This window comes from Heteronotia binoei, unplaced genomic scaffold (assembly GCF_032191835.1).
Source record: "Heteronotia binoei isolate CCM8104 ecotype False Entrance Well unplaced genomic scaffold, APGP_CSIRO_Hbin_v1 ptg000225l, whole genome shotgun sequence".
NCBI lineage: Eukaryota > Metazoa > Chordata > Lepidosauria > Squamata > Gekkonidae > Heteronotia > Heteronotia binoei.
Window position 1 is genome coordinate 75,435 of NW_026800004.1, and position 25,670 is coordinate 101,104.

The 25,670-nt window shown below is 43.9% G+C and overlaps 1 protein-coding gene across 1 annotated transcript in view; it reads right to left on the reverse strand.

Annotated features, from left to right (window-relative positions):
• Positions 1 to 4,900: 4,900 nt before the first annotated feature.
• Positions 4,901 to 25,670, reverse strand: part of LOC132590537 (uncharacterized) — a 44,256-nt gene continuing 23,486 nt past the window's right edge. Inside the window, exons 13-18 of the mRNA XM_060263463.1 lie at positions 24,792 to 24,980; positions 23,017 to 23,160; positions 20,647 to 20,802; positions 14,033 to 14,211; positions 5,938 to 6,124; positions 4,901 to 5,049 (exon numbers count right to left, since the gene is read on the reverse strand). Of these exons, the coding sequence (XP_060119446.1) occupies positions 4,901 to 5,049; positions 5,938 to 6,124; positions 14,033 to 14,211; positions 20,647 to 20,802; positions 23,017 to 23,160; positions 24,792 to 24,980 (1,004 nt within the window). The remainder of the gene's footprint in view (positions 5,050 to 5,937; positions 6,125 to 14,032; positions 14,212 to 20,646; positions 20,803 to 23,016; positions 23,161 to 24,791; positions 24,981 to 25,670) is intronic.

The window sequence follows — 25,670 nt, forward strand, 5'->3', positions numbered from 1 at the left end:
ACAACATTTTAAAACAGTTACTCAAGTATTCCCAAGATCTAGTGTTTCAGCAAGATCTAGTGTTCCTTGGCTCTCAAAAAAGATAAAATAAAAATAAAATTCACTCTTAAGTTCCAAAGAGGCAGACTTGTGCCAGACTTCACGCCACTGAGTAGATGGCCTACCACCATTGCCACCACATAACACTCACTAATGCAAAGTTGTGCTTTGACACTGGGGAAATGCAGTGTCTCTGACAGCAGAAGCACAACAACTGTGAAGGATCCAAAGCATGATTGTTCAAGCCCTTATTGGTACCTGTGCGGATGCCATATTGGAATTTAACATCTGCATGCAGCTGCTGGAGGAGATTACGCTGCAGACTGGAATGCAATATCATCAATAAGCTGATGTCACGCACTTAAAAATAAAAATGATCCATACATAGTATTCAGTTCTTTGTGCTAGTTGTAAATTCAGTTATGGGCAGTAATAAGAAGCAATAAATTGAAGCTAAACCCAGATAAAATGAAAATATTGGGGAGTTGAAGAATCTTCTACCATATAGAGTAAATTTTGAGTCAAGCGATACCTTTAAGACCAACAAAAGTTTATTCAAGGTATGAACTTTCATGTGCAGGCACACTTCCTCAGAGACATAGAAATGGAAGCTAACAGTTCATATATGTATAGGCAGATGCCTCTATATAGGTGAACAGCAAATTAGCATACAACTTAATGAAGATGTTTTGACATATGCAAAGACTAAATAGCAATAAGAAGCTAAGTTTATAGGTCACAATATGTTTGAATTTAATTATAGGGGGGGGGGGAAACAGTGGAACAGTAAATATGTCAAAGTAGAGCACTAATGTGTAAAAGTATACTTCTTAATTGTTAAGACTAATTGAAACTCTGTTGTTATGGTCTATTGTACCATATAGTTAGAGGAGTTTGTTCTGAGCTTTTTCCTTTTCAGAAACTGATGGGGACTTAGCAGGGTTTTCTCTGAAGCTGCACTTACTATTAAGAATGTACTGCCCAGGAAAGCTTGTCTTGCATCTTTATATACTTTCCCCATATAACTGAAACTTGGCTGCTTGGGAAGCTTTGCTTTTAGTTGGTTTGTCTTTATATTACTGTTGCTACTGTATTATGATGCATTTCTTTTGCATTGGGACTTAAGTATTTTTATTTAGTTATATAATTCTTTGTATTTTCTGCATGGAAAGGCATTTAATACATTTTAAACTCATTTTTTCTAAGCTCTTCTGTAACATCATGGTTGGGAAACTGTGGCACACTCTTTGTGGTTGTCAGTTGGATCTGGTTGCTGATTGTAATAATAAAACTGAACTGAACGCTCTTTGTAGAATTGCTTTAAGACAACATGGAAATTTCAGCTTTTTCAAAAATTTAACTTGTGCAAAACACTGCTGCCTGTATTTTGTCTGAGGTTTGCTAGTGAGTTAGGATTGCCAATCCCCAGGTGGGGGCAGGGGATCCCCCAGTTTGGAGACCCTCCCCCCGCTTCAGGGTCGTCAGAAAGCGGGGGGAAGGGGAGGGAAATGTCTGCTGGGAACTCTATTATTCCCTCTGCAGATTTATTCCCATAGAAAATCATGGAGAATTGATCTGCGGGTATCTGGGGCTCTGGGGGGGCTTTTGTTTTGGGTAGAGGCACCACATTTTCAGTATAGCATCTAGTGCCTCTCCCCAAAATACCCACCAAGTTTCAAAAAGATTGGACCAGGGGATCCAATTCTGTGAGCCCCAAAAGGTGCCCCTATCCTTCATTATTTCCTATGGAAGGAAGGAATTGAAAAGGTGTGCCATCCCTTTAAATGTGGTGGCCAGAACTCCCTTTTTAGCACAATCATGCTTGATCTTGGCTCCACCCCTAATGTCTCCTGGCTCCACCCCCAAAGTCCCCAGATATTTCTTGAATTGGACTTGGTAACCCTATAGTGAGTGTATATTATCCCAGGTTTGAAGGAAGTTCACTGATTGCCTGGTTGCTTCCAAGCTCAAGTTAAAGGACTGGTTCTTATCTGTAAATCCTTTCACATATCAGAAGGACCATCTCTCCCTATATGAGCCCAGCCCTAAGAGCCAGTTACATTCCTCTAACAGGCTAGTGGTTGCAGTCCCCGCCCCCTAACCTCAGGACAATATGCTTCTCCTCTGCCCTAACCTGTGCCTTCTTGGTCACAGCACCATTGCTATGGAATGTGTGACAGGAAATAAGGAGGGTGTCATCACTGCTTCAAAAGAAGTACAAGGCAGTGCTCTTTGTAGAATTTTGATGTATGGCTTTGGGCTGGTAACTGGAAAATTGAAGTGTGTGGTATAAGGGTGGGTCTTTTGATATTTTTCCCCCAAAAGGAGGAGGAGACGAAGACGAAGACAACTGCAGATTTATACCCCACCCTTCTCTCTGAATCAGAGACTCAGAGCGGCTTACAATCTCCTATATCTTCCCCCCCCCCCACAACAGACACCCTGTGAGGTGGGTGGGGCTGAGAGGGCTCTCACAGCAGCTGCCCTTTCAAGGACAACGCCTGCAAGAGCTCTGGCTAACCCCAGGCCATTCCAGCAGCTGTAAGTGAAGGAGTGGGTTCTCCCAGATAAGAGTCTGCACTACACTAACCACAACACCACACTGGCATGCTACTGTTACTAATTTTGTATTTATGTTTTTATTGTTATGAATATTGCCAACATTTATGGTAAAATAAATAAAAACAACAAAATTCCCACTTTGGTGTATCTCTGACAATAACTTACGGAACTTCACAGTCTTCCTTAAGGTTTACTAATGCCTATGTACTACCTGATGGAACATGAACCAACGGAAGAAAAAAACATTATTGATTCTGACTGCCAAAGATTATTACAGTTTTATGAATCTCAAGGTGATCAGTGTCTGAAGTTGTAACTGAATTACACAACAGTCTGAAAAATAATTTGAATGATAAATTATAGTCCAACTACACTTTGTAGTCAACAGCATCGTAGTTATGACAAAGCATGCAGCAAGGTTGAATGCTGTGTGTCTACGCTGCAACATCTGTTAATGCTTAGCTTGGAGGGAGGCTATCTTGTGGCACATGTATTTTCGAACCTTTGTTGTCCTGCCTCAGAAAGCTGCCCACTCAGTATCGGCTGAAGATAGCCACAATGTGCTCACCGTTCACTGGTTTATAGTTGCCAACTCCTGAAACACAAGGATGTGAGATTGAAAAATGAGTGGCATTCCACACATGATACATTTGTGCCAATACAGGTTTTATACCAGTGTTCAACTGATTCATATCCTCAGCAGTGTACTGCATGCTGAAGCTGTGCCAGTGTGTTACTGAAGAACAAACCTATCACTGTAGCGAATAACATCATGAAGAAAGCACCCCCTGAAAATACATGTATTAATTCTTCAGAAATTATATCCATGGTCCTCAGAATTGTGATACAATTTTCAAAATTATTTTTTTAATGGAAAATTCTCCTTCATTCTGCCTCTTATATTCTTCATCTCTCTTTTGTTATATTGTCCCCCCCACCCCCTTCAATATCATACCTGACTGTGATAGTTGACCTATAGCACCGGCATATTTTTATCAATTTTAGAATTTTAATAGATTTTAATTAAACTGTAAATGTAGTCTTTGTGTAATCATTTTGTACAACTAATGTATGGAATTATGTTGTGAGCTGCCCTGAGCCTGCTTCGGTGGGGAGGGCGGGATATAAATAAAAATTGTTGTTGTTGTTGTTGTTGTAAGTTTCTTCTCGCAGAAGATATTCTAATTCTACTCAAATTCTGACATCACTGATCCCAGCTGCCTCCCACCATCACTCCAGTTTCCTTCTTTGGGCTTCATTTTATGCTGCCTCTGCCACTCAGTATAATGACAATTCCCCTTAATAGACAAAATCTGTGCATTAATTGTTCTTCTGGCTGCTTGACACAGTAGAAATGTTGACACAGGACACATTGGAGGCAAGAGTCTGGATAGTGCAGGTGTTCTGCTTTTTTGTTGTTACCTTCTTGTAAAATACTTCACTAACAAGCCAAGGAGAAGTGAAGATTTTGAGATGGTTGCTGCTGTTAACTGGAGGACAGGATTTATTTTATCTATGATTTTTTAAAAAAAACAAAAAAAAACCTTTCTCTTCCTCCAAGGATCTCAAGGCAAAACATTGTCCTCTCTTCCTCAGTTTTAAGTTTACAGTATCCTCTTGAGACAAGTTGAGAGAGGCTTAAGATCATCCAGCTAGTTTCTTCATGGCTGGGTACAGTTTTGAACCCTTAACTCCCTGGGCCGATTAGTCTGATACTCTACCATTACCCTATAAACTCTATGGAGTATTGCTGACAGATATTTTCCATTTCCTCCAGCTCAGAGATACTGATCTTGCCAAGATGCTTTACCTTGATCAAGGGGTGTTTTACCACTTAAAAATTGCCAGTAAGTCTTCTCATTGGTGCTGCCTTGGACGTTATTAATAGAAACAACAAATGGCCCCCATGAGGTCTGCTCTGTGTGAAAGCTGCAAGAAAAAACAACAGGCAAGCTTTATAGAAATCGTAGTGATTCAGATGGTGAAGGTGGTATTAGAGACAGGATAAAAAAGCAGAAGGAGAAATACAGAAAGATAGATCAAGAACAAACAGCAAAAATAAAAAAGTGTAAAGTCATGCTATAGGTTTAAATATTAGTTTTTAAAAAGCAAAACATTAAATAGGTAATAAAAATTTGAGTTTATTGGTGTATCCACTTTGAGTAGAAGAGCTGCATAGATACTGACAAAAAGAATGAATTAATAAAGCTCTGAAAGACGACAGTCTTACAGTTTTGCATCCTGAGTTTCATAGCCACACTGAAATGTTAAGAGTTGTTTATCTCCGTGAAGGCTTCGCTTACCTGAATTCATTTGGTTTAGCACATTGAGCTGCATTCAAGACAGTGAGCAGCACTGAGCCCTCTGGTACATTCACAGTGATGGAATAGCTGAAATTGGGTCCTACAATGCCATTGGTTATGGTGTATTGTACTGTGATTCTGGAACCTAAGCAAAAGGAGAAAAAGTAGGTAACTTGTCATGCCCCTAACAACTGCAGTCAATTTGAACTCACACACTTATTGAGAATCCCAAGGCATGAGCCACGATTTGGTGGCAAAATCAACAGTGGCTTTTGATCTTCTGTAGTGAAGGATGAATTTTTGTGTAGAACTTTAATTATTTGCATGTGTCAGGAATTATTTATTTTCACTTATTTATTTACAACATTTTATGCTGCCTTTCCAGGGTTTTCAGGCCAACAAATACTAAAACGCTTAATTAAAAAGAACCTTTAAAATGATAAAAAATAATTCAATAAATGATTTAATAAATACATTCAAGAAATCTGACCTAAAACTGCCTCAACTTAGTGTGTCACTTTGTCTGTAATCTGCCCTGAGCCCACTTGTGGGAAGGTCAGAATATAAATTTGAAAAAATAAATAATGAAACAAAACAAAACTCTAAAATAAGGAACACATTATGTTTGAGAGGGAAAGAAAATGGTAACATTGCATATGATAGAACATTAAACACTGCTTTCTTAGAATATACTATCCTTGTAAGATATTAAGAAAGCTTTTTGCAGTTGTACAACTGTTATTTTCCATGAGTATTTTTATTAAAGCTAAATAATGAACATTTCTTTGAAAAGAGGAAAAAATGGCAAGCATACCCCAACTAGCCATCAGTTAGGTAGTGATCCTGTAAGTAAGAGGCAACTGACATCTAGCGACTTAGTATTGCATCCATCTAGAAAAATCCATATGGTTAACTAATCCCACTGTGATGCCCGTGGAAATAATTCCCAAAGTATTTCCATCACCATCATCATCAATTTCTCCTTTTCCCCCCAGGTCGAGTTCCTGTAATAGGTGCTTGGGTGAGGTCTTACCACTTCCTGAGGAACAGGTTGGGTCCCTCACATCCAGATAAGTTTTACCCATTAGAGAAGGCAGGATTTGAGCAGCAGCAGCAGGGTTATTAAAGGCTCCCAGGGAGATCTCATGTAGTACGTTCTCTGTAGTTTTCACACAGCTCCATGCCCCAGAGTTGTAAAACTCAGAAGTAACACTAAGTGCCTGGAAAGGGGAAGTAGGAGACGCTTACACGGAGAAAATGATGATGGTACAGGAAGGAATGAGGAATGGGAGTCCTTGGATCTCATCCTGTCCTGGTTTATGATAACAGCAAAATGGGCTAGCAGCCTCCTACTCTGACACTGCCTCTTGGCAGAGGTACTGGATCTGAGTACACTGCTTCATGGACATCCCAGATTCTTATCAAAATTGTTTAAAACATAGTGTCAGTATGTTATGTGTGTATGATGTTACTATTTGTGATAGACTAGGTTCCACCTCACCCTAAGAGCAGCAATGAGAGTTGATGGAATGTTGGGGAGAGACAGCTGGGAAACAGCAGCTAAGAACTGCAGTTAGGAGTAGTCAGGGAACTGAGAGGAAAAAAGGGTATGTCTGAGAGTGAAACGGTAGAGAAAAACTGCTTAGAACTGGCTGAAAATGGTCGTTTTGTAACAAAGGATCCCAATTGCCAGAAGAGGACCACAGTTTAAAAGTTCAATGGAATCAAAATGTTGTAACTTCTACCTTATTTTCTTCAGTGTTCTGTTAATATCACAAATAAAGGTTAACTTCCTGTTTTGTTTTGGTGGCTGTTTGTGAATGGAACAGCCCCAATAAGGCCTGTTATTAAAGAGCTTTGGGCTACCATGTCTGCTGATGTCTCTGTGAATGAGGGAAAGGATCTGAGCGGGGAAATGGACAAGATTCTATTTTAAGAGACGAGAAACCCTGAACCTGAGAGAAAGAGGTTGCAGAGGGTGTTAGGCAACTTGTGTAAGTGGGAAAAGGGCATCACATAACATTTATGGGGGGACGCGTAATGGTTATCAGGACTTTTTTGTAGAAAAAGCCTATCAGGAACTCATTTGCATATTAGGCCACACCCCTAACACTAAGCCAGCTGGAACTGCGTTCCTATGCATTCGTGCTGAAAATAAAAAAGCCCTGATGGTTATAAAGTTAATCTAGTGACTGCTGGTAAGAATTTTCAAACTCAGAATAGGCTTTCGGTTCAAAGGAATGATTTGAGGGGGATTTAAAACTACAGAGACAAATCAGAACAAGGCCTGACAACTATCAGCAGTTGATTGTATAGATCCTTCCTGGCAGAAAAGGCAGAAGATCTACAAAACGCCAGCCAAGGACCTCTGAGATCTGGTTTCCATGGGATAGTAGAAAGGCAGACCAGGGACTCAGACCTCTCCAGTTTTGGATGAGACCTTGAAAAGCCAGGTTTGCAGCCTGGGAGTGCTATCTACACAGCAGTCACTTGAGAAAACCAGGTGGCTGAAGGGTTACCAGCTACACTTTCCCTGCTGGCGGAAGGTGGGAAGCAGCTTTCTGGGAGTGGGGCAACATTGTACAGCAACGCTCTAGCTTTTGGGGTAGTAACCATAGAGTTTTAACCCAAAATGCTAGTGTCGCCATGTGATGTCCCCAGAGTGATGACATTGCTTCCGTGTAATGTCATTGCATTGGCAAGATTGCTGCACAAGGAGGCTGTTCAGGAATGGGGCTTCCCTCACTGGCCAGGTGGCTGGTGGTGGGCTGAAACCCTGAAAATCAAGGGAAACCCCACCCAGACCAGGGGTCTGGCAACCCTAGGTGGCTGCAGTGGTTCACAGTGCTTTTGCCCAGCTTTGGCTAATGCAACAGCTGTGCCCATTCCTGGATTAGTCCAATCCAGCCACAGTAATTAGGGTTGCCAAGTCCCCTGCGGCCTCTGTCAGGGGACTTATTTCATGCACACAATGCATGCACGGTGCAATGACATCTTTAGGAGGCAGTTGAATATGGTTTTATTTAGGACTACACTTGATTTATTTGGTAGCAGTCTTAAATTGTGGTTTTAGATTCTGATTTTATTACTATTGTTTATATTATAAACTGCCTTGAATTCAGTAAAGTTGAAATAAATATCATCACAGATAATAATTCCCTAATGGAATTGGCCAAATCTGGCATTCCCACTGGTTGTGGTGTGCACTCCATCTGTGATTGGTCCATCAACCGCCACTCAAGAGAACTTGCATGCCATTGCCTGGGCCCACTCTTTTCTCCAGCCTGCTGTTGCCTACCTACTCCCTGTGGCATTTGGAAGAGAAAGTAGGCAGCAGTGGCAGGGAAACAGTAAAGAGACAGGGAATGAAGGTGGTAATGTGACTAGATGACAAGGCCTGGCTCTGCTAGAAGCATTTCCTCAGAGGCCATGGTGGACTGGCCGTAGGGTTGCCAAGTCCAATTCAAGAAATATCTGGGGACTTTGGGGATGGAGCCAGGAGACGTTGAGGGTGGAGCCATAAGCAAAGTTGTGACAAGCATAACTGAACTCCAAAGGGAGTTCTGGCCATCACATTTAAAGGAACCGCACATCTTGTAAATGCCTTCCCTACATTAGAAATAATGAAGGATAGGGGCACCTTCTTTTGGGGTTCATAGAATTGGACCCCCTGGTTCAATCTTTTTGAAACTTGGATCACATTTTGAGGAAGTCATCAGATGCTATGCTGAAAATTTGGTGCCTCTACTTCAAAAAACAGCCCCTCCAGAGACCCAGAGACCCCCAGATCAATTCTCCATTATTCCCTATGGGAATTGATCTCCATAGCGGATAATGAAGTGCCCAGCAGATATTTCCCTCCTCGCCCCTCATTTCTGACTACTCTGAAGCGGGGGAGGGCCTGCTTCCACCTGGGGATTGGCATCTCTACTCATGAGTTGCTGAACTTCCAACTTCTTCAATGTAACACAGAGCAACCGACCTCTGAAAAGATTATGCGACCAAGGAAGGGTCTAGACTGCAAACGACCTCTGCAAATGGAGGGTTGGGCTGCTTTCACAGCCATGTTATTCTGCCTGCTCCCCCGCCCCCCTTCAGCCTTAAAGACGCAGACACACCATTCCAAGAGGAAGCCTTTCTGAGTGGAGTCTGGAGCCTCCGGAGGTGAAAAGGCACATGGGAGCTGTGGGGGTGGAGCTTACCCCCACTGGCCAGCTGATTGGGAGCAGGAAGGTGTTAGCATCTGAAAATGCTCAGTAAGGCATGAGGCAAGTGAAACATGCTGATCTGACAGCTAATGTCAAAATAGATGACAACAGTGTTCTAGCAAGGCTCTGCCAAGTAAGAACTGGTTCTAACCAGATTGATGAGGTAATAAGGTGATGAGTGCAGAATGACTCAGCACTGAAAGCTCATTGGTACAGTGACTAAGTGCATATGTATATAAGTAATGCTGTGCTGTACATAACTACCCTTCTACTCTATATGATTGATTGGCGGAGCACTTTGATGGGAGTTTGTATAAATGCAAATAAACCTGTATATAGTTAAGTACACAGAGTGTCGTTGGACTGTGTCTTACTATAGCAACTCACCTACGTGGACTAGGTGGTGGTAGGACTAGGCGGTCACAAATCTGCTCAAACAACGACAGGGTTATGGGCCCAGTCCGCCCACCCCGCCCAGTTCGTTCAGTCTGCAGTGCCTGGTGAGGTGGTTCCAGTCTGCCTGGTCTGCAAGGCTCTCAGTGAGGGCAGCCTGCTGTGGTGTGTCAAGCCAGAGTGGACATCTGCTGTCGTTGTCGGAGAATGGGAGTGAAGACTAGCTCGGAGAGGCTTTGAACAGTGGTGCTGGGAGGATTTCAACATGGCTCTTATCTCAACAGCTCAGTTTGTGGAGAAGCTCACCTCCACTAATTACAGTGTGTGGGCTCTCCACATGGAGCATTACCTCAAACGTGAGGGTTTGTGGTCAGTGGTCAAGGCACCTCCAGCCCAGCTTGGTGAGGAGGACATGGTAAAAAATGAAAAGGCGCTGGCGAATATCGTCCTGAGTGTGGGAGACGACCAGTTGATCCATCTGTCAGGTAAGAACACGGCCAAAACTGCCTGGGACTGTTTAAAAGCAGTTTATATACAAAGTACAGCCGGCTCTCTTATCGCAATTACTTGGTGGCTTTACAGAATAGTAATGAAGCTGGGGGAGTCCATAAGGACACATTTAAATGCCCTGGTGCAATGTTGCCATGAATTAGAGCAGAAAGGGAAGACAGTGCCAGACGAAGATAAAGTCAACTTAATCCTCAGCTCACTGTCGGCTGAATTTAACATGCTTGTAATGTCGCTTGAGACAGCTGAGACAAGCAAATTAACCTTGGAGTATGTGAGTGGTTGGCTGCTTGAGGAGGACCAGCATCTCCAAGAGTCAGGTTATCTACCAGCTTGGCAGAGTTCCAGACTGGGGGAGAGGGCAAAAGGAAATGTTAACAAGGAATCGTCAACCAGGAATCAGCTTGGAGAGGTGTCCAAGGTTGCCCTGAGGGTGAGAAAATGTTTTTGCTGTGGCTCAACAACACATCTTAAATGTGCTTGCCCAGAGTGGAAAACCAGGCAGAGGCAAGGAGGACAGTCTGCAGGTTCCAAGGACTGCTCCAAGGCATTGCTTGTGGTGACTAAAAATGCTGCCATTCCAGGAGTGTGGATTTTAGACTTTGGGGCTTCGCAGATTTTTTGCAAATACAAACATTTGCTACAAGATAAACAGCCATCTAACCGTCAACACATCAGTTTAGCTGACAGCCGCAACTCTGAGGTACTTTGTCAGGGGTGTGTGACTTTTCCAGCATTGCAGCACACTTTCTCTGATGTGCTGTGTGTACCATCATTAGAGAACAATTTGTTGAGTGTGTCTGTTCTTGACAAGGCCGGATTTACAGTTATGTTTACTGATACGGCTTATAAAATAATTAAAGGGGAGGAGGTGCTGGGAATTGCAAGACTGCAAGATAATGTTTATGTGTTTGAAAACACTGCTGAGACAGCTAAAACTGTACTAAATGTTAACCCACATGATAACTGTGTTCATTTAATGCACCGGAGATTGGGGCATGCTAGCTTTTATACAATCAATAAGACACTATCTATTATGAGGAAACAAGGTGTAAAGGATTGCAGTAAATACTTGGATTGTGAAGTATGTAAATGTGCAAAATCACAGGCATTCCCTTTAGCTCAAAGGAGCAATAGAGTGACTGAGAGGCCACTAGCCTTAATTTATGCAGACCTGATAGGTCCATTTCCAAAGAGCCACTCCAATAACAGATATGCATTAATACTGACCAATGATTAGTCAAGGTTTTTCTGGGTGTATGTCTTGAAACAAAAGTCTGATGTATGCAATACTGTTAAATATTGGTACAAAAAGGTACAAAAACAATTAGGTAGTCTGTGTGCCATCCAGACAGACATGGGAGGAGAATTTATGTCCTCAGCATTTAAACACTGGTTGCAAAGCCAAGGAATTGATCATAGAGTGGCAAACGTAGCAACACTTCAAGAGAATGGAATTGCAGAACACAGACGTGGAGTGTTACAGACTATGATGCATGCTATGCTAAAAGATGCTGGGTTGCCTATAAGTTTCTGGGCAGAAGCCTTAAAGGCTGCTTGCTATATAAAAAATAGGCTTTGGACAAACCCCATTGATAACATCCCGTACAAGATGTTATATAATCAAAATCCTAATCTGGATCATCTCAGAGTGTTTGGCACCAAGGCATGGGTAAACACTCCATTAAACCAGAGAAGAAAGCGGGGCAATAGATCTAAAAAACTTTTGGTTTTGGGGTATCAAACAGGCATGAAAGCCTACCGGTTTGCAAATGAGCACCAAACCATAAGTTTTAGTAAATCAGCAAACTTCTGTGAAAACCATGGGTGGAACAAGATTCATGCTAATGATTTGCCTGAGCAGGTGGCACTACCCATAACAGTGGAGGAAGAAAGCCCTACCATAACAAGAAATAAGTTCACCTAGTGTATCTGAGAGTGACAGAGTGCAGTAGGACCTCGAAGGTCAACAAGAAGCACAAAAGGTGTACCACCTGAGAGATATGGTTATGAAAATACCTCTGTAAATCATGTATATATTAAGGAGCCGCAAAGCTATGAGGAAGTATTAGCTATGGCTAAACCGGAGAGAGTTGCTTGGCAGCAAGCCATGCAGTGGTAGTACAACTCAGTAACTGATAAGCATGTGTTTTCTGTAACATGTAGGCCAACAGAGAAAAAGGCTATAAGGTGCAGGTGACTGTGCAAGGTCAAAGCACTACCGGATGGGAAAACGCAAAGTAAAAAAGGATAGTAGATCCACAACGGGATTTGTTGTGTAATTAATATTATGAAATCTGTAAAACAAACATGTATGGCTGCCAGCATATGCGAAGCAGAACATGCTGACTGTGTGATACAAGGTGAATGATTGTATCAACTATTGCATGACCTGAAAATGCAATGTAAATATGTAGAACAGTATACAAGGTGAGATCCAATCTAGGTTTCATTGCCTATGCCTTAGGGGGAGTGTTAGCATCTGAAAATGCTCAGTAAGGCATGAGGCAAGTGAAGCATGCTGATCTGACAGCTAATGTCAAAATAGATGACATCAGTGTTCTAGCAAGGCTCTGCCAAGTATGAACTGGTTCTAACCAGATTGATGAGGTAATAAGGTGATGAGTGCAGAATGACTCAGCACTGAAAGCTCATTGGTACAGTGACTAAGTGCATATGTATATAAGTAATGCTGTGCTATACATAACTACCCTTCTACTCTATATGATTGATTGGCGGAGCACTTTGATGGGAGTTTGTATAAATGCAAATAAACCTGTATATAGTTAAGTACACAGAGTGTCATTGGACTGTGTCTTAGTATAGCAACTCACCTACGTGGACTAGGTGGTGGTAGGAGTAGGCGGTCACAAATCTGCTCAAACAACGACAAAAGGAGCCTGGGAAGGTGAGAGAACCCCCGTTGGGACCTGGGGATTGGCAAGCCTAACTGGCCGCCATTTTCCCATCACTCCCTCCCTCCTTCCCCCGCTCAGCCTCGTCCCAGGACAGACAAGGATTGGCCCACTAGGGAAGCTGCAAGCCAGAGGCTGTTGCTAGGCAACCAAGGTTGCTTCTGTTGGTAAAGGGAGAGGTCTCAGCTGAGTAGAATGCCATAGGGTCCACCATCCAAAGCCATAGGGTCCACCATTTTTTTTTCCAGGATGGGGAGAGGGATCTGTTGTCTGGAGGTCAGTTGTTATTCCAGGAGATCTTTAGGCTCCACCTGGAGGTTGTCTACCCTAGGCCTGAGCACCTTCTGGGTGACTTGATGTCACCTGACTGGCATAACTTAACTAGACCTGGCTGCTTAATCCTGTTCCCCACTATGACAGTCAGTGTGACTTAGCAGTTGCCAACTACCGGTTGGAAAATTCCTGTAGATTTGAGGGCTGGAGCCTGGAGAGGGTGAGTTTAAGGTGGGATGGAACCTCAGCCAGATGTAACACCATAGTTTCCACCCTCCAAACCAGCCATTTCCTCCTGGGGAACCACTGTTGCCAATCTTCAGGTGAGGGCTGAAGATAACTTGGAATTACAACTGCTCTCTAGATGGCAGAGATCAGCCCCCCTGGAGGTGGAGGGGGGGTGAATGCCTTCACTTGGGTGGGTGAGAAAACAGCAAGGGGGCACTCATCCAGAGCCTCTTTCTAAAGCCCATTGTATTTTCCCTCACAATGGGCCTTATTCCTAGTTTTAAAATAAATTCCTTATAGCTCATAACAGTTCTCTTCAGCTGTAGCTTGTACATGATCTCTAACTTCTTGTCATTTTCCAACTTTTGTTCCTTTACTGACTGTCCTGCTTCCTTTCCTCAGGATTCTAAAAGGGTCTCACTACCTGATTGCAGGGCTACGCATGTAGCCAATCATATCCCAGTGATTTTTCAACCAATACATTTCTGTTTTATAGTTTCTATTAACAGAGCTCAGTATTCACTCTAAATATACAGATTAACATTAATTTTGAAATCTGAAACATAAAAGTAGGGCAACAAAAGCATTTTGCCACCACACATACCTGCATTGCTAGGCCAGTGCTGTAGATATTTCCAATGATGCCATTGTTCTGTTGTTCACCCAGCATTTGCTTTGTCATTTTAGCCAGTGCCTCTTCAATAACTTTCACAAGCTCACTTTGCTGTATCTTGCTCATTTCACTCACACATGTCAGTGCCAAGCTTGCTACTGCCCCAGTATCTGCAAGTCACATCTTACTGTTATCATACATATCTTACAAAATTGTAGACTTATTATCACTAGAATGAGGACTGCAAAAATCAGCATGTCTTTACAATGTTCCCATGTTGGGAACCTACAAGTTGGACTACAAGCTGGATATACATGTCCTTTTGTGATTCACCTAGATTTGCAGAAACACCATTTGGCAGAGAATGTTATTACCTTTTATGGCTATCCAGACCAAATGGCCTAGCCACACTGTTTTATGTGACCATGTGACCAGTTAGTTTGCCAGACTGCTTGTATTTCAGCTCACAATACCTGATCCCCTCATCTGATGAAGTGTGCTTAAGATAGCGCACGAAAGCTTATGTTCTGAATAAAAATTGTTTGGTCTTAAAGGTGAAACTTGATTCCTGCTTTGTTCTACTGCTTCAGACCAACACAGCTGCCCACTTGGATCTATAAACTTAATAGCGTTCAAAAGTAAATTTCAATGAGAAGGCTTTTGTTGTTTGGCTTGAATAAGAAGTACCGGTAGATATTGTGGAGTGGTCTTTGACATGGCAATGTACATGTCATCTTCGCACTTAAGTCAAATTTGACTTTCATTTTGATGTCAGCAAGTGTTGAAAACCTCTTGATCTGAAGCAGCAAAGGTGGGACTCAAACTTTGTTATAACTCAAAAAGTTACGTAGGTAGTAGCTAATGGAATAAGAGTTCCTATAGCTCGCTTTATCAGATAAAGGTAGACTTGTAACAGCGAATACCAAAATTCACTGCAACCTGATGTAAACAAAGAAGATGTCCATAATCTTAATGGTAGGATATTATTCTTTAATTCTTATCAATGGAAAACTAGTCTAGATATCATAACATGGCAACAGTGATATTTGTATGTTACCTAACCATGCCACCAGTGGTGGGATTCAGCAGGTTCGCACAGGTTCTATGGAACCGTTACCTAATGTGCTATCGGTTCTATAGAACCGTTTGTTGGTCGGGCGCCCTCGGATCAACGGGGACTTTCCCCTCTAAGTGCCTAAAACTCACCAGTTTCTTTTCCCCACCAGACTGCAAAAAAGCCCAAGCGAACAAGTTAGACGTGCGTCCTGCCAGGAATTGCGTCTCACTCCCTCCAGTCCCTTCCAGCTTCACCACTCCCACGTGTGATTAAAACCCAGGCGCCGAGGAAAAAGCAGCTCAAGCTAACCACCGCAGCGCCTTCTGGGACTCGTAGTCCTTGCACTCAGTAGCGCAGCGGGCAGGAGGCTCGAAAGACTACCAGACCTGGCATGCCCCTCGGCAAAGAAGGGCTCTGCTCGCTCGTGCGCTCTCGCGGAGTCAGGAAGCCCCGCCCACTTTCATTCCTGGAAGGATGAGTAGGCGAAGGTCTGTTGGCTGCAAACGCTTGTGGGGGTATCGGGCTTGTTTGGTTTTTTTGCAAATGGCAGTCAAATTAGGTGACAGATTTTTCTTTTTGCAGAGAGATAAATATTGGAGCGTGTTGCCATGTATGCAAAACAAGGCTTGATAGCCGGGCTTTTCCCCAGCCAACGGTTGATCTGTTCAGATGGGTTCTGTGGCATGCGTTTGGGTGCCCCAACTGTAGTAGCTTTCAGGTGATGGTAAAAAAAAACCTCTGCCTGGACATGTGAGTCCTCCACCCGTGTTTGCTCAAGCTTGTATAACCAGCTTTGGTTGGCACACTGCTTTTTTAGGGAGGCCAGCCTTTTAAGCTCACATTGCCAGAGTGACACTTCGTTCTGCAAAGCCGGGGTGTCAAACATCTGACCTGGGGGCCGAATCAGGCCCTCGGAGGGCTCCTATCAGGCCCCTGAGCAACTGACTGTCATCTGCTTCCTTCTTTCTCCTTTCTGTATAACAGCTTGCTTTGCAAGGCTCCCTCAATTGCACAGGAACTGCAGAGCAAAACTTCTATTTTCTCCATTGGCTGAGGCTCCTCCCTTGGGGAGGAAGGAGGAGGAATAGCTTGCTTTGCCAGGCTCCCTCAATCGCACAGCAGAGATACTGAGTGAAGCCTCTCTTCCTTCTATTTGCTGAGGCTCCCCCCCCCCCAGTCCCCTGGGGAAGGAAGGAAAGAGCCAGAGCTTCCTTTGCCCATTTCCCTGGATCCCATGGGAGAAATACAAAGAAAGCACCTTTAAGACCAACAAGTGCTAATGCTTTTAGCATGTTTTAAGTTTTTTAGGAAATATATTTGTGTTTGTGTCATTTATAAAGTTTGTATCTTTGCTACCTAATCTTTAAATACGAACACACATGGCCCAGCCTGACATGGCCCAGCCAGACAATGTCTCCTTTATGTCAGATTCGGCCCTCATAACAAAATGAGTTTGACACTTCCATAGCAGTCTGTACACTGGTTGTAACGGGCTTGAACCTCCCACCCCCACCCCGCTTCAGGTTCCACTGCAAGATTCTCTAGTTTGATTTTGGTTCTCTGGCTTGACACATTGGCTTGTGGTTCCTCTGGGATTACTGAGTTCTGTAGAAGTTCTGCTGAACTCGCTGTCTGTCAGTGATTCCTACTTGCAGACATGGGGGGGGGTTGCCCTGGAAGCAGCTTGCAGGGTTTTCTGTCCCCCCCTTCCACTGGAAATAATGTTCAGAGGCCCATAAAATTGGACTCACTCCCCCCAACCCCCAGGCCATGGACTGGTCCCGGTCCATGGTGTGTTAGCATCCAGGCTGCACAGGGACAGCACTCTTGGCTTCCTGGGTCACAGATCCGGGAAGCTGAGAGCGGTGGGATGGATCAGCGGCGTGTGCTCTCCTCCAAGCCCTGCTTCCCAAGCATAGAGGAGAGCAGGCTTGCTCCACCACCCCTTTTGCCCACCCACACAGCCTCACTCCAAAGACCGTGGTGGACGAAAGAGGCAGTGTGGCCTCGCTCTGAGGCTGCCTCCCCTTCCAGGGGAGGTGGCCAGAAGCAGCCCCAGTCTCCCCCGTATTTAAAGACCCCCATGGGGGCAGGGACATGGGAGCAGGGTGGCCTGGGGCAGCAAGAACCCCTGCACCATCCCCCACAGTCCATGGAAAAATTGTCTGCTACAAAACTGGTCCCTGGTGCCAAAAAGGTTGGGAGCCACTGATTGAAAGGACAGGCACCAGCAGCTTCCCTGCGATTGTGGTGCTTGTGCCTCTAAAAGCCAGTTTGGTGTAGTGGTTAAGTGTGCGGAGTCTTATCTGGGAGAACCGGGTTTGATTCCCCACTCCTCCACTTGCAGCTGCTGGAATGGCCTCGGGTCAGCCATAGCTCTGGCAGAGGTTGTCCTTGAAAGGGCAGCTGCTGTGAGAGCCCTCTCCAGCCCCACCCACCTCACAGGGTGCCTGTTGTGGGGGAGGAAGGTAAAGGAGATTGTGAGCCGCTCTGAGACTCTTCGGAGTGGAGGGCGGGATATAAATCCAATATCTTCTTCTTCTAAAAACAACTCCCCCAGCCACCTGGAAATCTTTCAAAACAACTGTTCCATTTCCCCAGCCATTCCCATACAGAATAATGGTCCTGAAAAAACTGGAAATGGGGGGGGGGGGGACCCTCCAAATCCAATTACCATACAGGTATCTGGAATTCAGGAATATTGGAATTACCAATATATTCCCAGTCCAATATACCTGAACCTGAAAAGGTACTTTTTTGGCATGTCCCACCCAGGACCCTGGGAATTATATTGTTATGGACAGTTGTTGGTATTTATGGCGAGAAAATGGTTGGATCCAACACTGAAGAGGGAAAAAATCAAACATTACTAAGGACATAGGTGTATTAACAGCAGTTAGTGACTAGTTTACCAGGTTTCTATCCTGTTTATCCTTTCTATCAAGAGCCAGTTTGTTGTGGTGGTGAAGTGTGCGGACTCTTGTCTGGAAGAACTGGGTTTTATTCCCCACTCCTCCACTTGCAGCTGCTGGAATGGCCTTGGGTCAGCTATAGTTCTTGCAGAGGTTGTCTTTGAAAGAGCAGCTTCTGGAAGAGCTCTCTCAGCTCCACCTACCTCACAGGGAGTCAGTTGTGGGGGAAGAAGATAATGGAAATTGTAAGCCACTCTGAGACTGATTCAGAGAGAAGAGTGGGGTATAAATCTATGGTCTTCTTTTTCTTCTTCTTCTCTTCCTCAAAATTGTTCAAAGCAATTGTTCAAATTGTTCAAAGTTAGGAGCAATCGTGTTTTATTTAATTGGCCAGAAGAAGAAGCCAAGATTTGTTGCAATCAGAATTCTGGACTGGGAAGACTGAAGGTCAGATTCCTGCAAAGCTCACAGGTTGATTTCAATCAGTCACTATCAGCGCAATCCTAAAGCCATTTCCCTATGCAGCCCAGTTGCATAGACCTGCGTGAGAGTCTGAGTTAGATCTCCTAAGGATGGTGCTGTGTCTGTCAGCCCCACCTACTGCACAAGGTTGTGCAGATTTAAAGGGGAAGGCTAGTAAACCATGTATAACATCATGAGTACCTAAATACAAAGATGGGCTACATCAGGGGTAGGGAAATGGCTGAGAAGTTGAATGCATTTTTTGCCTTCACTGTGGAAGACGAGAAGTGTTTGCCTGCTCCAGAAGCACTAATTTTGGAAGGGGTGTTGAAAGACCTGAATCAGATTGAGGTGACAAGAGAGGAGGCCCTACAACTGATAGACAAATTAAAAACTAATAAGTCACCAGGTCCAGATGGCATATATCCAAGAGTTCTGAAAGAACTCAAAGTTGAACTTGTTGATCTTCTGACAAAAATATGTAATCTTTCATTGAAATTTGCCTCCGTTCCTGAAAACTGGAAGGTAGCAAATGTCACCCCCAGGGTTCCAGAGGATTTCCGGGAAATTACAGGCCAGTCAGTCTGACTTCAATACCGGGAAAGTTGTTAGAAACCATTATCAAGGACAGAATGAGCAGGCACATTGATGAACACGGGTTATTGAGGAAGACTCAGCATCGGTTCTGTAAGGGAAGATCTTGCCTCACTAACCTGTTACAGTTCTTTGAGGGGGTGGACAAAGGGGACCCAATAGATGTTGTTTACCTTGACTTCCAGAAAGCTTTTGATAAAGTTCCTCATCAAAGGCTCCTTAGAAAGCTTGAGAGTCATGGAGTAAAAGGAAGGTCCTCTTGTGGATCAAAAACTGGCTGAGTAATAGGAATCATAGAGTGAGTATAAATGGGCAGTCTTCACAGTGGAGGACGGTAGTGCCTCTCCCCAAAATACCCTCCCAGTTTCAAAAAGATTGGACCAGGGGGTCCAATTCTATGAGCCCCAAAATAAGGTGCCCTTATCCTTCTAGGGTTGCCAAGTCCAATTCAAGAAATATCTGGGGACTTTGGGGGTGGAGCCAGGAGACTTTGGGGGTGGAGCCAGGAGACATTGGGGGCGGAGCCAGGAGCAAGGGTGTGATAAGCAGAATTGAACTCCAAGGGAGTTCTGGCCATCCCATTTAAAGGGACAGCACACCTTTTAAAATGCCTTCCTTCCATAGAAAATAATGAAAGATAGGGGCACCTTCTTTTGGGGCTCGTAGAATTGGACCCCCTGGTCCAATCCTTTTGAATCTTGGGGGGGTTTTTGGGGAGAGGCACTAGATGCTATACTGAAAATTTGGCGCCTCTACCTCAAAAAACAGCCCCCCAGAGTCCCCGATACCCACAAATCAATTTCCCATCATTTCCTATGGGAATTGTTCATGGAGGTGCATAATGGCTGTGGGGGAGGGGCTTCCCCTGCCGGCCAGCTGGCTGGGGGAGGGGGGAAGCCTGTAAAACCGGGGGATCCCCCGCTGGGACCTGGGGATTGGGAAGCCTATATCCTTCATTATTTCCTATGAAAGGAAGGCATTGAAAAGGTGTGCTGTCCCTTTAAATGTGAGGGCCAGAACTTCCAATATGGAAATATCTTCAATAAATCTTTCTTTAAACATAATCTAGTTGTCTTTACCTCTTTTACTGTTCTTATTGCAGTATTTAATGCGTGAATTATTAAACTACCTTTTGGTATATCTTTTGGTATAGTTAAAATGGTCATTAGGACATAGAACCTGTTGTTAATTTATTTGAATCCCACCACTGCATGCCACCCTACATTTGTTTGGAGTAAAATAATAAATTAATAATATAATTTGACATAAGAATAATTCTTTCCACAAAGACAATTTTCAAAGTAATTTAGAAGGAAATAGAAGAAATAGATAATTTTGAGCCACTTTCACAGACACCCTGAAGCCCATCCATAAACCACAGGTTAAGAACTTCTGGAGCAATGGCTAGAGAGTTGGACTGTGGCTGGAAAGAAAGAAAGACCCTGGTTCAAATCTAGTCAGCCATTATAGTATGCCATGAAAATTAAAGAATGCTGGAAGAAAACAAGTACACCACCATCATTTATTTGGAGAAAGGCTGAAACAAAAATGAAATTTAAATTAACAAATACTCTTCTTACCTACAGAGAAATGACCCCCAAACTCCAGGTCATTAGCCAGCGCTGCCTTGGCAAGGATGATGCTGGCATCCTCAACATCTAGGCTTTTCTCCACACACAGGGCCAGGGTGTCCAGGGCCAGCTGGTAGTAGGTTGTCTTGAGAGTCCCATAGTCATCTGAAATGCAGCAAGGTGCTATCCATTGCTCTTGTCTTCCTATCCACAGATTGCTTCCTCCTCCCCCAACCCAGTGCTTCTTGGAAAGTGGTCTCTTTTCTAAACTGAAAAAAAAACCCAGACTCTGGGGAAGGTACTCCATCCCTCTAACTATCTTGGTTGCCCTCTTCCATATTTTTTCCAGCTCTGCAATGTCCTTTTTGAGATATGGTGATGAGAATTTTATACAGTATTCCAAATGAGGCCGCACCAAAGATCTATACTTGAACCTGGGATTTTTTTTTTGGGGGGGGGGGTTCCAGTGTGCATCACCTGACACTTACCAGCATTATGCTTCATTTGCCACATTGTTGCCCACTCACCTAATTTGTGGAGATCCTTCTGGACCTCTTCACAGTCATCCATTGAGTAATTTTGGGTCATCTGCAAACCTACCTAGCCACTACATCTCTCACTCCTAGTTCCATATCATTTATGAACAAATTAAATATTACTGGCCTCAATACCAATCCTTGTGGGACCTTACTCCTCTCCATTGTGGGCACTGTCCTACTCTTTACTTCCTGACATTTAACCAATTTTAATCCATAAGAGAACCCATCCTCTTATCCCATGACTGCTAAGTTTAGTCTTTGATGTGGCACCTTGTCAAAAGCCTTTGGAAAGTCCAAATATAGGATGTCTGTTGGGTCACTGTTATCTACATGTCCATTCACTTTCTCAAATAACTCCAAAAGAAGTGAGCAATGACTCACAAAAGCCAATACCCTGCCAAAAATTGTGTTAGTCTTTAAGGTGCTACTGGACTCTTGCTCTTTTTTACTGCGACAAACCAATTAACACAGCTACCCATTTTGATCTGTCTCCAAAAGATTGGTGGGGTAAGCCTTTGCAGAAGGGAGATCTCCAGCCAGGGTCTGGAAGTTGGCAGCCCTATGACCCACCTCCACAATTTCACTCACACACGAACACCATGTCACGCATCCAGAGGTAAACTTAATGATTCTGGGCTCTGGTTGAAAGTCCAGGATAGGGCCCCAGAAACACAGTGATCCAACTGCTGGCTTTCTCTCCTGCCAGGCTCAAGCAAGAGTTAACCCTCACCCTGTGCAAGGTCAGGACAGGGAGCTCCCTGCTCTTATTGCCTGCTGGCGCTCTGAGTGGCAGTGGGGGAGACATTCAAGCAAAAAACCTTTTTTTAAAATGAGGCATCACATCAGTGCCAGTAAAAAAAATGGAAGCGACAAAGGCAAAGTGTCACTTCTGGGGTAACTCTAGGAATCAACTAAAGTTACCTGTGTCACTTTTTTTTTTTTTTTACCAGAAGTGACATGATGTTGTGGCCAGCATTGTACCCCTGTTTGCCCACCCACAGGCCTCTCCCTTTTTGCCAGGCTCTACCTAGAGCCACCACTGCCACTCAAAGTCAGCTACACAAGCCTGAGAAAGGGCATGTGCAAGTGGCAGCCAGAACCTGCTTTATTTGCAGTTGGAGCCCCCAAGCGTGGGTCCCAGACAGCCCATGCACACAGCCTCCCTCCCATCTCACCTTCAGAGCCCTTAAACCTCAGCTTTGGGAAACCCCCTCTCCCTCAGCCCCTTGGACTGACAGCAGCTGCCACAACCATCAGGGGTCCTGTCTTACTCCTGGGCTCTATTCCCAGCAACTATGTGTTGTGTGTCAATGAAAAAGACAAGCATGGAGCTGAGTCATGTTCCTCCCCCCACCCCCCATCCTTAGTAATTCACTCATCCCCCTTTGTCTGGTCAGCTTGGAGCAGTCAGCACATTAAAAAGAGAGAGAAAAGGCTAAACATTCTGCTGTAAGACAAGAATACTCCCCACTTCCACAAAAAGCCCCTCAGTTTATGGTCATCTGCTACAGTTTTTTTTTTGTAATGGTGGGCACTGCAAGGGGAAACAATAGGGGGAAATGGAGGCGGCTAGGAAGTGGTGTGTTTAAATAGTTGTGCAGCTTTGGAGGGCTGACTGCATTGAATTACTTCCCTGCTGATCTCTTTCTCTGCCCCAAACTCCTCCCCTAAAGATCCATGAATTTCTCAAGCCAGAATTGGCAATCCTGCCCTAATGGATAAGGATTTCTAAATACTTAGCTAGGAATCACCTGGGGTGGGCAGTGGAGAGGGAATGATCTGTAAAACCTTATAGCAGGCTGGATGGGGAGGGGGGGGGTCAATGTTTATTTTATCTTACAGAAATAGTTAATCTCTTCTTTAGTTTTTTCCTCTAGGACATTGACCAGGTTCACAGTATTTAGTGGTGTAGTGACATCTTCAGGATTCTCACAGGATGACCGGAGAGCTAGAACATAAAGAGCCACTTTGCCAGAAGTCATCTCTGCAGGAAGAGATGGGAAAGAGATAAGAAAATGCTTGGAAGACAAACAGGCATCCCAAGAGTCAAATAAACACATTTTTGACCCCCCCAGAGGATAGTAGACCAGTATAACTGACTGGATCTGAGATAAAACCACTGTGTGGTTCCTGTCATCCTTTTGAAATAGGAGAGCTTGCCTTTTGTCTGTATTGTGGTGACACATTAAGCTGGGATGCTGAATCCACACACCCCCCCCCTGTAAATTCCATACCAAGTTAAGGTATGCGTCCATGCAATAATGTTTGCAAAAATGTTTATGATTTTCCTTCACTTTCATTCCCATAGGCAGTGATTTATTCAAAAAGATATCCCATGTTTTCTAGGAAACAAGAAGCAAGATTCCAGCCATGATTTCTTCCATGGCAGGCTGAATTAGCTGGTCCATCAACCATCCATCATGGCTTATTCTTACAGAAGTGTTTCACTAACTTGTTTAGAATGGGCGCATTATGTACTGTCGAAGTCCCACATTTCTAAAGAGTCTTGAACTAGTCAGAACTATCTTTTGAGTTACGCAGACAGAGGAGGCCAGCTTCTACTAAGAGCTGTACTAAGAGCCCTGTAAGCTCTTGGAGGACCTGGAAATCTTATAGGCATGTTCTGAATCTTATTGGTCTCCTGTGAATATATTGTAAAGATTGGGTTCCAGAGATAAATAAGCCTCGAAACTGAAGAAAGATGAATGAAACTTCTTGATATCTAGAACAGACGTTTTTGGAAGGGCTTCTTTTAGTTCCATGAACTAAATACTGGACTATTGTCACTCCATTGTGATTGGAAAGACTGCTTTTGAACTGTCTTCTGTTTGTTTTTTTTGCTACATGCTTTCTATTTGAAGTTATATGTGCAAGTTTTGTCAGTACACCACTGACCTCTACATTACACTGTCTTGTTTAAAATTTATGGTGTCTCTTAGCAGTTTTTTTATTTACACAAAAAAGCCCTTGCAGAGAGTCTTTTTCCCCCTAGCTTTCTTGCCCTCTCTGAAGTGTGTGTGTGCTTGTATTAAGAGACATTGCACTTTCTACTCCTTCCAATGCATTTACAGTGTGATGTTAACAGCAGACAAAAAAAGAGCAGAAGTACCTTCTAAATCAGTCCTTCCTAAAAAAAAAAATTAAAGGAACTAAAAAGCTTAATAATGCAACCTTAAAATCACTATCTTGCAGGTAAGTCCCTCTGAACAGACTCTCATGGGGTTCTGAGTCACCATGGTTAGGATGGCACTAAAGTCAGGGCGTTTTCGCACTGACCTTACGCCGGAGCGACATCTCTCTTCATCGCGCAGCGTCTGCGCGGATTTCTCACTAATTGCTCCGCAGAACCCGGAAGAGCCGCAAAGTCCCGCGGCTTTTGCGTCGCAAATGTAAACTGGTTTTTGGCGGTTTACGTTTGTGACGCAAAAGCCGCGGGACTTTATGGCTCTTCCGGGTTCTGCGGAGCAATTAGTGCGAAATCCGCGCAGACGCTGCGCGGTGAAGAGGGACGTCGTTCCGGCGTAAGGTCAGTGCGAAAACGCCCTCAGTCTTTTACTCCTGTTCAATTTAATATGCATATACCCAGAAAGACTCTACTCATTGAAGATATCCTACCTTCTGTGTTTTTCTCAACAACTGTTTCCTTTATCTTCTCAACCAGCTGTGTTTTCATGCAGAGATCTAGAGCCTCAGCCAGATTCAAAGCAACCACGACACTGGGATCTGGTGAGGTTTGCAGGATGATTGAATTCACCAGCTGTGTCTGGAGTCCTGTGACCAATGACTTCTGATCATCAGGAACAGCTAGAACCAGAGAGAACCAGATGTTAATCTAGAAATAGCACTTGCTACTAGAGCCTTGTCTAGCAATGGATTGCCATGTAAGTCAGGCTATGCTTTTAGAACATGATAGCCCAGTCATCTTTTATAGTCCCTTTGCTCATATTGCTGTAGCATCTACTTCATTTAGAAATGTGAGACTGGAGTTCTGTGCTGGAACTAGACATACGTAATTTAGATCTGAAGCAGCAGCCATGGTGGAGGGGCTCAGGGCTGCATCACTGGAGAAGAGGGGGTTAACTGTTCTCCCACACAATTTTCAAATCATAAATACCCTCCAAGTTGCCTTAAGCTCTGGCAGGTATCCAGTCCTCTTACCATCAACCCCTGTGTCAGTATAGATCTGAATTATGCAGGCAGAGTGGGCAGGTAATGCTTTCTTCTGCATCTGCCTGTCTGAATGAGTCCCTCCTCCATGGAGCAGTCTGCCAAATGTACCTCTAAAGAAGCAGGATCAAGATGGGTAGCCCATACTAACAAATGTTGTTAGTTTTTAAGGTGCTCCTGGACTCTTGTGCTTTTCTAAAGAAACTGTTACAGGTGTTGCAGATCTGGACTTCAGCATTCTTCACAAATTAACAGCTTTCCTACACAAAACTTTAAACATAAGGAAGTCCACAAATCATCTGATAACCATACATATCTGCATTTTGT